General features: G+C 37.7%; 1 protein-coding gene across 3 annotated transcripts in view; it reads right to left on the reverse strand.

The window, feature by feature from the left end:
* The window catches only part of LOC139740153 (UPF0587 protein v1g245604-like), a 30,765-nt gene extending 14,920 nt beyond the window's left edge, over positions 1-15,845 (reverse strand). For all 3 annotated transcript variants that reach the window (XM_071650844.1, XM_071650772.1, XM_071650915.1), the window contains exons 1-4: positions 15,803-15,845; positions 13,704-13,787; positions 12,448-12,504; positions 10,024-10,105 (exon numbers count right to left, since the gene is read on the reverse strand). In XM_071650844.1, coding sequence (XP_071506945.1) covers positions 10,024-10,105; positions 12,448-12,504; positions 13,704-13,787; positions 15,803-15,808 — 229 coding nt within the window. In that variant the 5' untranslated portion in view covers positions 15,809-15,845. The remainder of the gene's footprint in view (positions 1-10,023; positions 10,106-12,447; positions 12,505-13,703; positions 13,788-15,802) is intronic.
* Positions 15,846-17,543: the final 1,698 nt, after the last annotated feature.

A 17,543-nucleotide genomic window follows, 5' to 3' on the forward strand; every position in this document is an offset into this window, starting at 1 on the left:
ATCAAAATTACTTTTTATACTTCTACAATTTCAATGTAAACAAGAAAATTCATGAGGTCGCTAAGGCAAGAGATGAGCTTTTTCCTTTCCTTGTTCCGGGAGTCCCTTACTGACACAAAGATCCTGCCATCAACAGACCAAGCATTTACTGTTTTAGGGTGTTTGTGTGCCGTGTTGAGCAGTGCAGCATTTGTTGATGTCAGATCCTCGATGATGACCTTTCCTGTGCCCTTCAGTTTCCGTCTTTCCTTTATCAAGGCTTGTTTTGGCTTGTATGAAGTGAACTTGACAATAATGGGTCGGTGAGGGGGATGGACATGAGGAGGCTGCGACCTTGAAGCACCTGAGCGTAGGGCGTCAGCATACCGGTTCTGTAGAGCAGGTGGTTTCCCAACTCTGTGAGAACGGTCGCTATTGTGCTGACAGCTGTAGACCCAACTCCTGGGCGAGTCCGCACACGATCTGATCAGTATCTTCGCCATCCTTCTCTGCCATCCCAAGGACTCGGATGTTGTTGCGCCTTGAGTATTGTTCCAGGTTGTTGAGGCTGGCTTCCATCCTGTTATTTTCTCCTCATGAGCATCTATTGTTGACTGCAAATGTTGTAACTCAGCAAACTTGGTGTCAATGGTAACTTGGATGTCATGGAGAGTTGACACATTGCGCTCAATGAGCTCACTGAGCTTCCTCTGGCTCCTCTCCAAAGCAACTTCAAGCTTGGCTTTCGCATCCTCAATTGTCTTTTGAACTATCTTGTGCACAAGTTCCTCAATGTTTCTCATGAAGTCAGAGTTTCCACATAGTTCACTGACATTCACAGAATCACAGGCACTAGACTTCTCCTTCATTGGCATGTTTATGCTAGTCCCAAACTTCAAAGAGGTAGACAGTAACCATAGAAAACATGCACGTGTGAGGAAATGAACATTCAGCAGTCAAGAGTGTTAAGAGAAAAGAGTAGGTGTCGGTATAATGCATACATACAGTAATCCAATGTGGTGACAAAAAAGTACATACAACTGTAGCTGGGACTAGGCACGGGTTGGTAAAGTCCGATGATGAGATTGATATCTCCAAGTCCACTTAGTTTTTGTCTAGATAAGCAGCAAACGGTAATCCACAGCTAAGCATATATTGCACGATTCCAATGAACAGTCAACAGCATGTAGACAAAACAGCTTGGTGTCAGTATTATATATGCATGTACACAATGATCCAATGTAGTAACAAACTAGAAATGTCGCTACGGCGATTGGTGTATGCCTCCGCCATAATGCATGGTTCTCCTAATAGGTCTATAGTACAATGTCTTGACAATGTGTGATAACAGTTTCACACAATTGGCAAAATATTAAAATGACAAGTTTGTCAGAAATGTGTTGAATGTTCACTTTCCTTCAACTAGGTTCAATTGGATGAATGATTAAAACGTCAGAGTGCAGGTATTTGGGGGAACTGATGATTTTTACTTGACTTTTGACCCTTTTATAAGTTTATGCATTGAGTAATTTTCAAGGTATTGAGAAAAAGTAGGCCCTATAATTTCAGTATCAAATGGTAAAATAGTATTATCTAAACCTGGCCTTTGACCTTTGACCTCACAGTTCCAAAGAGAATCACTGTTAGGTAGAACATGCATAAATATGTAAGTTTCATGATAATACCTTGAGTTACTTTTGAGATATGGAGGAAGAAGTGCAATTTAGCACTTTCACTTGACCTTTGACCTTTTGGCAGGAAACTTCCCACAGAATATATATTGGGTTATACATGCATACATCAAGGAAAAAAAAACCTTCAGGCATTGCATAAATATAAGGAAAGTAGTGATATTTTGAGGAGTTGACCTTGACCTTTGACCCCCTGACCTTTGACCCATGACCCCCAACTTCCCTAGATAATCACTGCCCATCGGTACATGCATATATACTAAGTTCCATGAAGATACCTTGAACCATTTGCGAGATATGGAGAAAAACATGAAATTTCAACCTTTTTTTCACAAAATAACCTGTGACCTTTGACCCCGTGACCCTAAAATCCCAAGAAAGTATCATCCCCCCAGGATATACCCTCATACCAAGTTTGATGCAAAACCACCTCACGGTTCTTGAGATATCGACAAAAACAAAACGGGACGGACGTACGGACGGACGGACAGACGGACGGACGACCCGAAAACATAATGCCTCCGGCCACTTCGTTGGCGGAGGCATAAAAAGCACACAGCTGGGACTAGGCACAGGTTGGTAAGTCAGATGCTGAGATTAGATGTCTCCAAATCATGAAACGTAGTACATATTTACGCATGTTCTACCTGACAGTGATTCTCTTGGGAATTTTAGGGTCATAGGGTCAAAGGTCAAGGGTAAAAATGGCTAAAAAGCTAATATTTTATCATTTAATACTGAAATTACACCTTTTCTCTATACCTTGAAAATTACTCAATGCATGAATTTATAAAAAGGGTCAAAAGTCAAGTAAAAAATCCTCAAATCCCAAAATACCTGCACTCTTTAACAGAAGATATAGTCATTCAACCAAATAAACCTAGTTGAAGGAAAGTGAACATTCAACACATTTCTGACAAACTTGTCATTTAGATATTTTGCCAATTATGTGAAACTGGCATCACACATTGTCAAGACATTGTACTATAGACCTATTAGGAGAACGATGCATTATGGTGGAGGCATGCCAGTCGCCATAGCGACATTTCTCTTTTTTTTATATTTAGTCTTTTGTTTGAGCTGCCAAAAAACAACAGCAACAGAAACATTGGACATTCACTTACTGATCTATTTCTATGTCATGCATGCACTGAGTTAGAATCTCCTCTAGTAATAGTCAGTGCATATATGTACTACTGTATCACTAGGCAGAATGATCTACAAACCATTTATACTGTAGGCCTGGGTGCGGCATGCTGTTGATAAGGCCTCAGCACGTATGTTGCAAGTGGACAAGCTGTCTTCGCACCCTTGTATGTGTATGTGCCAGGGTTGGTTTCAAAGGTTAAGTACTCCTGCCTGCTGTTGTGCTAGCTTGTGTATGCATGCAGCAGCTTCAAATGATCTGGCAACACTGAATAAAATTCAAATACTGCTCTGCCCTGCTGAACAGTTGGTGAACTGGTTGATCACAATGACCCATAACTATCCTAAAATGCGCTAATAATGAGTGAATTCCCCATGGCCAAAAATTGCCTACCTTGGTATGTATTTGCATATGAAAAAACAAGGTATCTATATCTTGGTATGTGAAGATCAGGCATACAACTGAGATCTGGGGGGCATTTCCTAAAGGAACTTGTCGGATAAAATGTCCGACAAGTCAATTATATCCGACAAGTTCAGAGGAATCAGCCAATCAGACTAAAGAATTTCTCAAAACTTGTCGGATAAAAGAGACTTGTCAGATATTTCATCCGACAAGTTCCTTCATGAAATGCCCCCCTGGTCTCCCATAATGCACCCGCAGTATTGGTAAAATCATTTCAAGTCCTTCCTCACTGCTTTTCTCAGAAATACCCATCAGGCATGAAACACATTTTATTTTCATTTTTTAAATAATTATACTTATAATGATAATAATAATAATAATAATAATAATAATAATAATAATAATAATGTCTTATTTACCCAGGGTAACCTCTTTAGTGTTGCCACTGGTCTACCAGAGGGCCCTGTCATTATTATGACCCTAATGTTGCCAGGTACCCATTTATACACCTGGGTCGAGAGGGACATGGTGGGTAAAAACCTTTTGTCCAAGGACGTAAGCACTGGACGGGATTCGAATTCAGGTCCTCCGATCCGGAGTCGGGAGTCTTGTCCACTATGCCACAGTGCCCCCACAAAAATAGTAAGATATCAAACAGATTGCTTTCATCCCCTTTCTACTTTTTCTTTTTACTTGGGTATTAAAGTTTTTATATCAATATGGGAAGTATTTAACCCGAAATTTCTTCGTGCATGGGATATACATACAAATTTTACATGGCATTTCTTGACAATATACAATTTGTACCTATCAAATGTTTGAACACCTTAAAAATTCTTTTGTACCTCTTCAAATCCAACAGCTCAAATTCTGCTAATTCTCTAATATTACTTAATTCTTTTTTGATAAAATATTTTTGTGAAAAACAGACTGACAAAATTCTGATACTGTTTACCACTGGGAACAGTGATTTAAGAAATGTTCAGGATATCACATTTGATGCAGTATATGTGAAGGTCAGTTGTATCACAAAACATCCTACCATGTAAAAATTGTGCAATAAAGCCTGAAATATAAGGAGATATCACTATTTTGCTCACTAAACCATAACTGTAGACTGTTAAGTCTAGAAACATTTTTATTAAAACTATTGTTCACATTTTGAATATATAACAATACTTAACAGTAATCATAATGATTCAAATCTCTACAATGGTTGTCTCTATCCCTAACTCACATTTTAGAACAATTTTGAAGCACTATCTATGGGTTTTTGTTTCATCTGCAAATGGTAAATAATGCCTTTTACGGTAGAATATTTGGATTTGTATTGGAATGGTAAACAAGGCAAGTGCCAAAATGTGTCTCACCCATTCGCGTAGAAGAAATTAATGATTTCTAGCCCCCGGAAGTTCATTGACCCCGCCTATGACCTTTGACCTTGTATTGCCCTTCAACTCCCCAAGGGACATTTACCAGCCAAGTTTGGTCACAAATGGACATAGGGATCAAAAGTTATGAGCCATAATCGAAACGCGCCGTAAAAACTTAACATTGGGCCCTAAAAGTTCGTTGACATACGTCTGTGCCCTTTGACCTTGTGATGAACTTCAACTCCCCAAGGGATACATCAAAAGTTATGAGCCATAATGGAAACGCACTGTAAAAACTTAATATTGGGTCTTAAAGTTCATTGACCTCTGCCTGTGACCTTTGACCTTGAGATGACCTTCATGTGTGCTAAAATGTGTAACTTTGTAAAACCACTCTTCCCTCCAAGTTTGATTGAAATTGAAGTCCTAAGTAGAGAGTTATTCAAATTTTTGTAGCATTACGGACGGACGACAGACGGACACGGATGGACGGAGGGACGATGGACGGACGGACGCCGCAGGTGATCCCTTAGTCTCCCCTCACCTCTGGTGGGCTCAACAACAAAGACATTTGCACAAATACTGTAAATTTCAATATTTTGCGCTATTATTTCTTTCTCTTTTTCACGCTGAGTAGCTCAAAAACAAATTTGTGGGTTCTTCAATTTGCACTGCACAATTTTCAACCCATTCAACATATGGGCAATTCCACGGTAACTAGGACACAGGTGCCAAAAATTCAAAATGATATTTGTTTCAAACACCATACATTTTCAGACAGTACTTGAGTTGAAGTTTTAAGAATCATTATGTTTTTCAATAAAAGCGGCCATTTTGATTTTCAAAATGGCTGCCAAAATATGCCTATAACTCAATGGTGAAAAGAGTGTATTGTCGCATAACTTACTCTCTGTATATCCACTTTATTAGTACTCTAAGCAACAATCTTTCATATGTATGCAGTTACCAGAGAAGTCTTTTACCACACGATAGAAAAAAAAGCTGGTAGCTTTAAAGAATTTGATAAAAACTGTTAATTACTTTGATAATGATGGATGTAACGTCAGTTACCAAAAACAAGGAATTTTTAAGTTTATTCATCAAAGGAAGTGAGCTGTATGATGTAACTTGGGATTTCTAATGTATGCCCATATGCCTTTATTTTAATACCAGAAATAAGGATACTTGGCATACTGGAGAGTCAAAATGAACACTACAAAATGTGTAACGTCAGTTACCGAAACGTCATACACGAGTATGTAACGTCAGTTACCATGACAGTAATTATAACTGAGGCAATTTTTTTGACTTTTGGCCATTTCAATACATCTGGGAAGCCAACTTACAACAAAGAGCAGCAATCCCTTTCATAGGAAATGATGTCATTACCATGGTATGTCCATGGATATTTTTTTTAAATTTTATTTTATTTCTAAATTCATTTATTCATTCATTTACCATGATTATCTTTTTTTTTTTGGGGGGGGGGGGGGCCTTGAGCTTTCGATTTTTGATTCAGCACAAGTTTAAGGTTAAATCATCTGGAAGTTTAGTTTGCCACATGCAGTATAAATTATATGCACTCAAATTAGTACATTCCCAGTCCTACAGGATGATAAAGCTACCAAAGTTTGTAGGCCTAATCAGTGACATGATTGCATGTTAACCACATTTTCTACAAAAAAACAAACAAACAAACAACCTTCTGCACAGCTGTATACCAACAGTTTAACAATCTTCACCAATGTTTGCTTTTGCTGGCATTTTTCTTTTTTTTTCAGGAAGCTTAGTCAAGGTTTCTACCACAAGGCAAATGCACAAACAGATATTTCTTCTCTTGCACTTAAATGTGTGGTGTAGTTAACATGGCTCATCTTGTGTACGTCAGGCATGTACTCATTATTGTTTGAAACTTAACACTGATGTTGCTCAAAGTGAGAGAGGATTCTATAGGGTTTTAAAAAAATTGTTCATACAGTGTTTATTTGTTGATTACTTTATTCTATTCATGCAGGGACATTTTGTAATACAACACATGATAATTATGAACAGGAAGAGTTTTTTATATTGATTTTAGCATTCTTTCATTGCAAAGTCCGATTTCTTGGTATCTCGAATGGATTTGCAAGTCGTGATATATCAGTGAAAAGGAAAAGAAAAACAGTTAAATTACTTCAAGCTAGGAGTAAAACAATAATGCTCTTTTGACCAAAAAAGCATTTATTTTTCTTCTTCACAGAGAAATATTAAAAGTGCAACACTTTTCATTTAAATCAATTGATGATGGAGATCATCAGGAGTAAAATAAAGAAAAGAAGGAGAAATATATCACAATAGATTTCATACATGTACATATTTATGCATATTTATGAGTTGATACATGTTTTTTTCCCCATGACCTGGAAGATATTTTGATATTTTTTTCAAGCACAAAAATATCCATGTTTTGTGTAGTACTACAAGGTATTATGGGTGGAGCACTCTATGTAGATAAAAACTTTCCTGTTCATTAAAAAACAAACAAACAAACAAACAAACAAAAAAGCCCTTAGCCATGTCCATATATTCATACTTGGAACTGCTTAATCTATTAATGGCTCTGTGTAATCATAAATGTTGAATAAAAATTAAATATTCAGACAAATGTCAAGAAATATCCTCTTGTGCATTTACATTATTTTTGCCCAACTGTGCTATTGCATGGGGGGGGGGGGGGTGCCCCCTAAGGGCCCACCCAATATTACTTGTGTCTTCAGATTTTGTTTTAATTTGTTGCTGTAGTTGCCTGGGATTGTCACTGGTACATTGCAGCAGTATAATAACCTGTTAAATAAATTAGTTCTCTGTAAACCCCACGGCAAAGTATGTGTAACGTCAGTTACGTAACGTCAGTTACTGACATGTTTACCTTTAAGTTTTCATAGAACACAAAGAAAATGGACTACTGTTTCATTTCATTGTGTATTTATGACTGATGAACTAAGGTATGACTCCATATCAACCAAATCATTCTGAATGGTCAGAATTATGAAATATCACATAGCTATTCCCAATCATGATTTTGCACGTGTAAACCCTATGGCAAATGTAAGTGTAACGTCAGTTACGTAACGTCAGTTACCGTCATGCCTTCACTGAAATTGGCATGGTGGTAAAAGGTGACAACTAAAGTGCACATTATTTTGCACACCTGTTCCTAAGAACCTAGGTGTATTGCCATATTAAACACATAAAGGCTAAAAGTCAGGGACATGAGATATTTCCATTTACATCTACACCATAATTTCCCATGTCCTTTTTCCGTAACGTCAGTTACCGACACATTTTCACTTGCTATGTGATAAGAAATGCAGTTTGAGAGAAAAACTTTCCACCTATTTCTTCATTCTCATGAACTTATTCATCAATGCTAATTGCAAGCCCAAGGTGCTTTCATTCACAAAACTACAAGGTAAACAATTTCATGAAAATCCTTACGTGTAACGTCAGTTACCGTGGAATTGCCCATATGCAGAGAAAGTTGTGAAGATATTTTAGCAGGTTTTAGAATTTGCGCTAGCCAAATGTAGCATGAAATATGCTATATTAATGTACCCCCAAAATTTCTGTGTATACAATAAAAGATCAGCCCAAAAGTGACTAAAGGACTATTGCGATTCAGAAGAGGTTTTGCCTATCAATGAGGGAACCACAGCCATAATATAATTGACATACCACCAAATTCTGTAGAAAAAGAAGTAACATTGGATTCTGTGGTATTGTTTAAACGTAGCTGTATGCTTTAATGATAGCTCCTGTTCTACTGAATCAGCATTTCATGTTAATACCAAGTCTCATCTTTAATAGCAATATCTCTTGCATCATAAGATGTTAAACTAGAACTATCACTGAATGTGATTAATAACCCTACCTAAAACTGAGGGAGTGAGCTCAATCCACAATATTTTGTATGCTTTTTTTGTTGAAAAAATGGATTGCTTACCATAGCAATGCATTGTTCAACATTGAGTACAGACTATGTTTACAAACTATGTTTGTCACATGTGCCAAATCTCAAGTCAAATGCTCAAACACTCAGTGAGTGAACTAAATCCCCTGATAATTTGTATGATATTCATTAAAAAAAATGCTGTTACCAAGGCAACAAATTGTTTTACACTGATGAAAGATAAGTTTGCACATTAAGATATTATAGCAGTCACATGGGCCAAATTTCAAGTTAAATGCTGAAAAACTGAGGGAATTACTGTATACGCTGTTATTTTCGCGTACAGATATTTTCGCGAATGATGAAGTCATAGACATTTTCGCGAGATGTTGTTTTCGCGAATCGACGCCGATGCTTACGTTAATGCTCTACTAACACAGCACATGGAGTCATTTTCGCGTGTTGTTAAATTCGCGATCCAACTGTGATTCGCGAAATTTGCGAAAATTAAACCCTCGCAAAAATAAGAGCTTATACAGTAGCTCAATCCACTTTTTTTTTTTACTGCTTTAAAAAATGGCTACCATGGCAATGCATCGTTCAATCCTGACAAAAGATGTATTTTGCACATCTTAAAATTACAGTGGTCAAATGTGCCAAATCTCAATTCAAATGATCGAAAACTCAGTTAGCCAAATCCACAATATTTTTGTGTATTTTTTATTTTAGAAAAATTATCATGGCAACACATTGTTTGACAATGATGAAAGACTAAGTTTCCACAGCTTCATATCATAGCGGTCACATGTGCCAAATTTTGAGTTAGCTAAATCCAAAATATTTTTATATGATTTTCATACAAAATACGCTGTTACCATGGCAACACATTGTTTGTCAATGACAAAAGACACAATTTGCACATCAACGAACTATAGCAGTTATGTCTGCCACATTTCAAGCCAATTACATAAAAACTGAGAGACTTAGCACAATCTAAAATATTTTTGTTTGCTTTTTATTGAAAAAGTGCTGTTACCATGGCAATGCATTGTTCAACATTGCTGGATGTATTTTGCACATCTGAAATTTATATTGGTCACATGTGACAAACCTCAAGTCACATACTCAAAAACTAAGGAAGTCAGTCCACTGGTACATCCACCAGTCCCGATGTGGCCAAATAATCGAAGTCTTACTGTATTTTGACAGTTTTGCTGAAATAGTGCTGATAGTAAAATTTAGAAGACGATTAAAAGAAGAAAAAAAAAGATATGATTCCTAATTTGAAAGTTAACAATGACCAGACACCAGTGTACAAAGACAGCACCTCTCCTAGTTGGCATCCCATTAAGAACTAATCTGATCTCACCAGTCCTGAGGATAATGGCTTATCAAAGACTCTGAGTTTATCACCTGAAATTGAGGCACATTGATGTTCCATCCACCATTACACACACAGACATTGTAGCAGTAGAAATAAGATGCAAAATTTTTCCTCACCTATTGAGTTTTCCTTCTTACACAGCTTACACTTGGACACCAAGCTGGCATTACCCCGTCCGCCCTTGAGAGGAGAACTTTCCTGTACACCACATATGTAACAAAGGAAAGCAAATGAGAGAGAGAACAAAAATGATTCAATCATGGACCGTCACATGTATAAAACTCACACGAACAAAACAGAACAAAACAAAATACTACAGACAACACCATTATACATGGATGTCTCTTGTGGATTACACTCATACTTTCAAGAAGATGACAGTATGGACAGCTATATACACTGTCTCCTTTGAACGACACTGATATTCTTTCAGTAGTACATTTTGTTTGTTTTGTTTATTTTTGGTTTGCACTGTTCTTTGTACACAAAAGAGAAAATTCATGATATTGCTCTTGATTCAACAGAAAAACAAAGATTACCAAATAGAGAAAATTACTCATTTTCACTCCCTTTCAAAACAGATCTGTGTATGCCTAATTTCACTATATCAAGCACTGATTTCAATGAGAAATAACATCTCTAGACCCCTACTTAAAAAAAAAAAAAAATCCATCATAAACTGGATTCTGGATTCTGTGGTTAATAAAACAAGAGACCTGGGGGTCATGTGCTCACCTGAGTATCGCAAGTTCACCTTCCATGCATTCTTGCAGACTACAACCCTCCCCCCCCCCCCCCCCCCCCCCCCCCCCCCCCGGCTCATTCCCCCAATCTGCAACAAACCAACTCGAAACTAGAGTCACTAATCTATATTACACACAGCACTACCTTTGCTTAGTACTTACAGCTTGAGAGAAGATCTGTAAGGATTTCTTAATTTGAGGGTTTAGTCTGTCTCCCCCATCCCTCATCCCCCCCCCCCCCCCCCCCCATCACGGACTTGTGCTCCAGGGGCATCCAGGTGGAGAATGGTATCTGTACAGTATATCTGTACAAATATCCATGATATATTCTATTACCTAAGCGATAACACCTGCAAACTTTGGTGAAAATTTGACCATGCATTCTAAAGAAGAAGATGAAAATGTACAATTTATGCCCTATTTGGACCCCCCCCCCACTCTAAGGGAGGAATCCCTAGATTACCCATGAACAAACTTTTAACTACAGTCATCAATGTACTAGCTCACAGCTTAGCATAGCATTTACTCTTCTCTAAAGCGCAGATACCTTTCCAAATGTATTATGCGCTATATAAGAACGGTGATAACAATAACAATAATTAACTTAGCTCTGTCACTTTTGGTTCTAGAAAAGATGAGAAGAGTCATTAATTTCGAGAGGTTTGGTGCCCATTACCAGCATTTGAATAAATTGAGAACCTTCTCCCCTAGAAATGCTACCTCAACCTGGCAGGTTTGGTGAAAATCCATCATTGGGTTTTCAAGAAGGAGATTAAAGTGTACAATTTAGGCCCCCATTTGGACCCCCTTCCCCAGGCTCCAAAGGGGGCACCCCTGGATCCGCCATGGACAAACTTGATTGTCATCAATGTACATTGTACTAACTCATAGTATCAGCCTAGCTCTGAATGTATCTTGAGCAGAGTCACACAGAGAAATGTTTTCAAATGGAAAGCTGAATTGTTGACAATTCATGAGAAAATAACAAAAGAGTACTGTACTGAGCCAGTTACATCAAAGCCATTTGAACACAATACATATTTTGATAAGCCTGGAAGAATCCATATTCAGTCACTTAGCATCATTTGCACTGTCATACATTGTAACATTCATGATAAGTATTTGACTTCTTTGGACCTTTTTATAGAGCTGTTGGTTGTGTTTGTGCTTTCAATGAAAGAACATTCTCTCTACAATGATATGTCCTTAAAGGACAAGTTCACCTTCATAGACATGTGGGTTGAGTGAATGCAGCAATATTAGTAGAACACATCAGTGAGAATTTGAGGAAAATCGGACAATCCGTTCAAAAGCTACGAATTTTTGAAGTTTCTGCTCAGTCACAGCTGGATGAAAGACTAAGTAAGCTTGTGATGTCATATGAGTACAACGATATAAAGAAAGAATAAAGAAAATTCAACATATTTCCATTTTTCTCGCATAACAAAAGAACACTTGACTTCTTTCTTTCAGAAGGCAGGGGGAATAATATTACCCTTAACATATGTCAGTAGCAAGTCGAAGAAATGTGCACTTTATTCAAAAAGTAAAGTTTTGTGAAATTCTCTTTTTATTTTCCTTATACAACGTGTATAGTTGTACGCATGTGACATCATACACTGTAGTAGTCTTCTCATCCAGCAGTGACTGCGCAGATACTTAAAATATTCATAACTTTTGAACGGATTGTCCGATTTTCCTCAAAATTTCACTGATGTGTTCTACTAGTATTGCTGCATTCTCTCAATCCTAATGTATATGAAGGTGGACTTGTCCTTTAAAGAGTGTCCTACTCACCAGCAGTGAAACATATTGCCATGTATCTGTCACTTCTCCACACTGTCCACACTGGAGCTGGTGTTTACAAAGAACAAAAAGTAAATACAAATAGGTAAAACTCATTTGTTTGCCCCACCTGAAAAAAAACAAGCAAACAAAATCAAAAGGCGATAACTTGGATTTTTCTTCTATGAAAAAGAGAAAAACAAAACTCTAAAATCCAGCTGTTGTGCTGCATTGATTGTGAAACATTTGACTCTCAAACAATGAGAGTAATGAATAGAGAAGGAGGCTGTTTTTGAGCATTTGGCTCTTCGTATAGTTTAAAATCATGCCAATCACTCCTAGGACTCATAGGCCTGCAAGACACTGGTAGATCATGCTTTAATAAGAACTCAACAGGAGTATGTTATGTCACCGTTTTCTTCATCTCATCCTTCAATGTTTAACATTGGGTTTGCCTTCTCACAGGTTGTTTTCTTTATTTCACATCCAGGCACCACCTGGTCCATAATCAACCGCAATCAAGACAATATGGACATAAACTATTGGAGAGATACTTCTCAGTTAAGCTGCATATTTCAATGCACTGGGCCAGCCTGGCACATAAGTTGAAATTTTTTTCTTTTGATTTACACTTCTTCTTTCCAACTGGATGTTTCAATTGTCTGTAACAATTTGAGTGCACTCTTGATATATTCAGCTCATTGTAAAACTACATCAATCCCTGCAAAAAGAAAACAAAACAATTTCCCCATTCATCACTACACACATTATTTGCATATATTATCACAGATTTTGTGTTACTTTCGGCTAGTGCGAATTCTAAAACCTGCAAAAAATCTTCATTTTTCCTATGCATGTTTTGAAAGGGTTGAATCCTGCACCTCATCAGCTGATAAATACTACCACAAACTTTCACACTTTCCCCATACACCAATACATCACAAAACGCAAGTGCCAAAATGTGTATCGTCCACAAATGTACCACAACACATTTGTAAAAATCTAACTTTGATTAGTTATAAAGTGGAATCAAGGCAAAGTGTTAGTACAAGAGCTTTGTAACTTAACAATCACCCCTAAAAGTTCATTGACCCATTTGTGACCTTTGACCTTGTGGTGATCTTCAACTCCCCAAGAGACATCTACCACCAAAGTTTGGTTGCCAACAGTCCTACTGAGCAAAAGTTACAAGCCATAATCGAAACGTGACGACAGCAAAAGCAAACTTTGTTAATTAAAGTTTGAATTTACCACAATGTGCCACTCACCTTCATATACCAGCGGAAGTCATCCCCATCTGGACCAAGATTTGTCACATTCTCCAGATTGGCCTTTATCTGCAATCCAATGCGCTACATACAGTAGAAGACAGGATGATTTTATCAGTCCCACTTTTGAAAACATGCCAATCTTGGCAACTGACATTTCAGTTGCCAAACAGGAACCGGACATCTTTGAAATCTATGACTTCACCCCTTGAAAATGTTTTGAAACACGATTTTAAATGTTCTTCTGTCAAAGTCGTTCTCGCCACGATTTGACAATTTTCTCAGATCATTAAGGATCAGGTAAAACATGAGCGATCTGGACACAGTACGATGTTAGAATGCTCTAAAAACGCTGTATTTATCACTAAGACATGCTTGCTATGCTCTTATACTACGATAATAGGGAATGAGACATTAAAATCTCTGCTGCTGCAGTTAGAATGATGTAACTACACTGTCAGTGCGATGTTGCCAATGTTATCCAGTCTGTACGATCTTATCATGCTGTTCCCCTGTCCAGAGAGCTGAAAAGTGCTTGATGTGCCCTGATGTACCCAAATTCAACAGTCAATCCTCAGTCAGTCAACTAATGAGCATGCAGAACCAAAGAGATACTGTGGGCCTCAGAGAGGCTCCTCAACTCATGGTTCTTCTGCAGCAATTCATTAAGCAAAGACGTGCTGATCTTTTCAAGGCTTTTTCTTGATGTAGTTGGTTTTACAGTCCGTCATCTTCATGTTGTAGATGATTTCATATTCTTCAAAATTCTACCATGTCCTCTTCTTCCTCCTCTGTTAGCATCATGTGCAGTCTCTCTTTCTTCGCATTGTGGGTAGCTGCTTTGGTGCTTTCTTCTCTTCTGTCTTTATCTCTTCTTCTTGTTCGAAAATTTGTGCTCCTTCTCCTTCAAATTCTGCCTCAACAGGTGCAGCGACAAACGCCTCCTCCTGAACAGTTTTGCCTCTTGATGATCTCTTCTGGCAAACAGTTTAGCTGCAAATTTTTTAAAATGCTAATTAAGACAGAAATCCTGCTCTAGTCTTTCTGAAAATCTACGAGTATGAAGTAATTATATATTACGATGCATTGTGTGAATTTTTATAAGTAACGGTCCAAAGACATTTATCGTTGCTAAGGAGTTTATGTATGCAATATTCTCCGTCCCATATGGTGGACCATTTCAGAACAAAATAGAAACCAAGAGCAAACTTTAATAGCGATTTTCTCTGTATTTTCTTGTCACAAAATACCAATTAATGTTCGCCACGTTCAATTTGAAATATCTCTGGACTCTGGATGTAAAGCACACCTTTAATGGATTAATCTATGCATCAAATTAAAGCCTACAGACTGGACTAACTCGGAGTCACTAAAATATCGTAACAGAAAATTAGAAGAATCTGACTTATGACTGCTTTTGATGTGAAGGGTTACAATTATCCCTCATGCTGTTTAAATAGCTTTATTTCGCCTCGGCCTGTGGCTTCAGTGAAACAAACGGTGCACTCTGGATAATTCAGTAAACTTTATTGTCTTTCTATAATCCAGTATAGTGCATGATAGAGCGTATAATTATGTGACCCCTTCTTTCATCATGACTCATCTACAGTATAGCATCTCCCACTAACTCAGATACTCTCCATAGACTCTAAAAATGTATACTTTTTTTCTTCTCTCTTGGCAGCTAACTGTGCTTGTGTGGCTGTGATGTGGGCTGTTGACAAGAGTTTTACTTTTAAGATGAATATCAAGGTAAGGGTCTCCTGTGCAGGAATGACCCTTTTATCACAACCCTAGTGAATACAGCTTACAGCAGCAACAAAAGCACCATGGCAAAATACATTGCGCACTGGACTGAAGTTCATCATATGCGAAGAGCAGTATGCAGTCGTACCAACACCGTCGCCGATATTTGGGACTAACCGTAATAAACTGGACAGTATAATTGGCCACCGAGATTTCATTAGCAGGCAAGATCTCATAAACTAAAAAGGCATGCATTGACCTTTCAGCAACTAAAGACATATTTTAGACAGCTATTTACAACTGTTAAACTTTTGTTATTAGGTAATTTCTAACACCAATAACAAGATGCTTACCACCATTGTGTGAGCACGTATGCTACCCAGCCCAGTCCACCAGTCGAAGCACAAAATACAGCCTGCGGAATCACGCACCCTGCTATAACGTATACCCCGGTGCGTTATAGTCACGTAAAAGCATTACGCAATAACAAACCATCAATCTGCGAGCTCGCTGTCTGTGTGTAAAGCTAGTACTAGTAGTCCAGTCAATCTAGCGCTTTTTAGGGGGTAACCCACCACTAATTGCAACAGTAGGAATTTCACTGCAGTGCAAGTCGTTGAGGCCTCCTGAACACCATACTAAAAGTCCCAAAAAATCCAGTGGGGCAAAATAGTAAAATTTGCATAATATGCAAATTAGCACCTGTAATGAGAGAAAATTGACAGATCTTAGCTTCCCGTTATCCAATTTTAAAGATTTAAATGTGTAAACTTATATTTTGTAGGTCAATGAACACGATGGATGCCTTTTCGAATTGGTCATACAAAAATAATTTACATAAAATGCAAATTAGCGGTAGCTGTAAGAGTACATTCATAACAACAGTACTCACGTTGGCATAACGCGCGTTTTGCATATGGGGACGCGGGGTTGAGGGGGTAACTTAGGGCGCCTCACAAGGGGCCGCTTTTAATGTGCACCCCTTTTTACTATGTAAGTATTGTAAAGCAATGTATCCTGCATTGATTACATTGCATTTCTTGGAAACAAAAGTACCCTTGCTATAAGGCACGATCGAATTTTGATAGCATGTACGTTTGGAACATATATATTTGCGCTATATGATATTATATGTTTTCTATATTGCCAAGTGAATAAAGGGCACTTTGGGGGCACACGCCACAGGATTGCCCTTCAATAAGCACCCTCTTTATTGCGTACATCTTATAAAGCAAATCTTCTTCTATCATTTTCGTGACTTTTCATTTATATAAGAGTGTATTTTTTGCATTGCCGGACCTACTTTTAAAACCGCTCACGCTAGAACAAATGTATTTGGGTTGCTAATATCTGTATTTCGTAATAAAGGGGTGTGCGTAGGCGTGCATTTAGACACCTCCCCAGAGATTACCTTTGATTGTTCACCTCTTTGACAATGTAGTTATTGTAGAGCAATTTTTCCTCTATTTATTAGTTGCATTTTTTGGAAACAAAAGTGCCTTTGCTATAAGGCATTTCGAATTTCGAAAACATGTACGTTTGGAACATATTATTCGCATTATTATGATTATGTTTTCTATATTGCTGTGAGGGTGGGTTGTTTTTTGGCACATCCCACAGGGTTGCCGTTTAATGCGCACCCTCTTCACTGTATAGATCTTGTAAAGTTAAGTCTCTTCTATCATTTCCATTACTTGTCATCGATGAAAATTGTATTTGCTGTATTGCCGGGACTACTTTTACAACCATTCACGCCAGAACAACAGTATACGCGTTGCTAATATCTGTGTTTTGCACTAAGGGGACGTGAGCGTAGGTGTAAATTTGGACACTTCCCAATGGATTACTTTTGAATGTTCATCCTCTTGACAATAAAGTTATTGTAGAGTAATGTCTTCTCTATTAATTAGTTGCATTTCTTGGAAACAAAAGTGCCTTCGATATACGGCACGATGGAATTTTAGAAACATGTACGTTTGGAACATATATATATTCCCGTTGTTATGACAATAAGTTTTCTATATTGCCGTGATGGTGGAATATTATTTGACACATCCACAGGGTTGTCGTCTAATGTGCATCCTCTTCTCTCTA

The sequence above is a fragment of the Diadema antillarum genome, unplaced genomic scaffold (assembly GCF_040938485.1).
Source record: "Diadema antillarum isolate AM-2024a unplaced genomic scaffold, OU_Dant_1.0 scf00000003, whole genome shotgun sequence".
NCBI lineage: Eukaryota > Metazoa > Echinodermata > Echinoidea > Diadematoida > Diadematidae > Diadema > Diadema antillarum.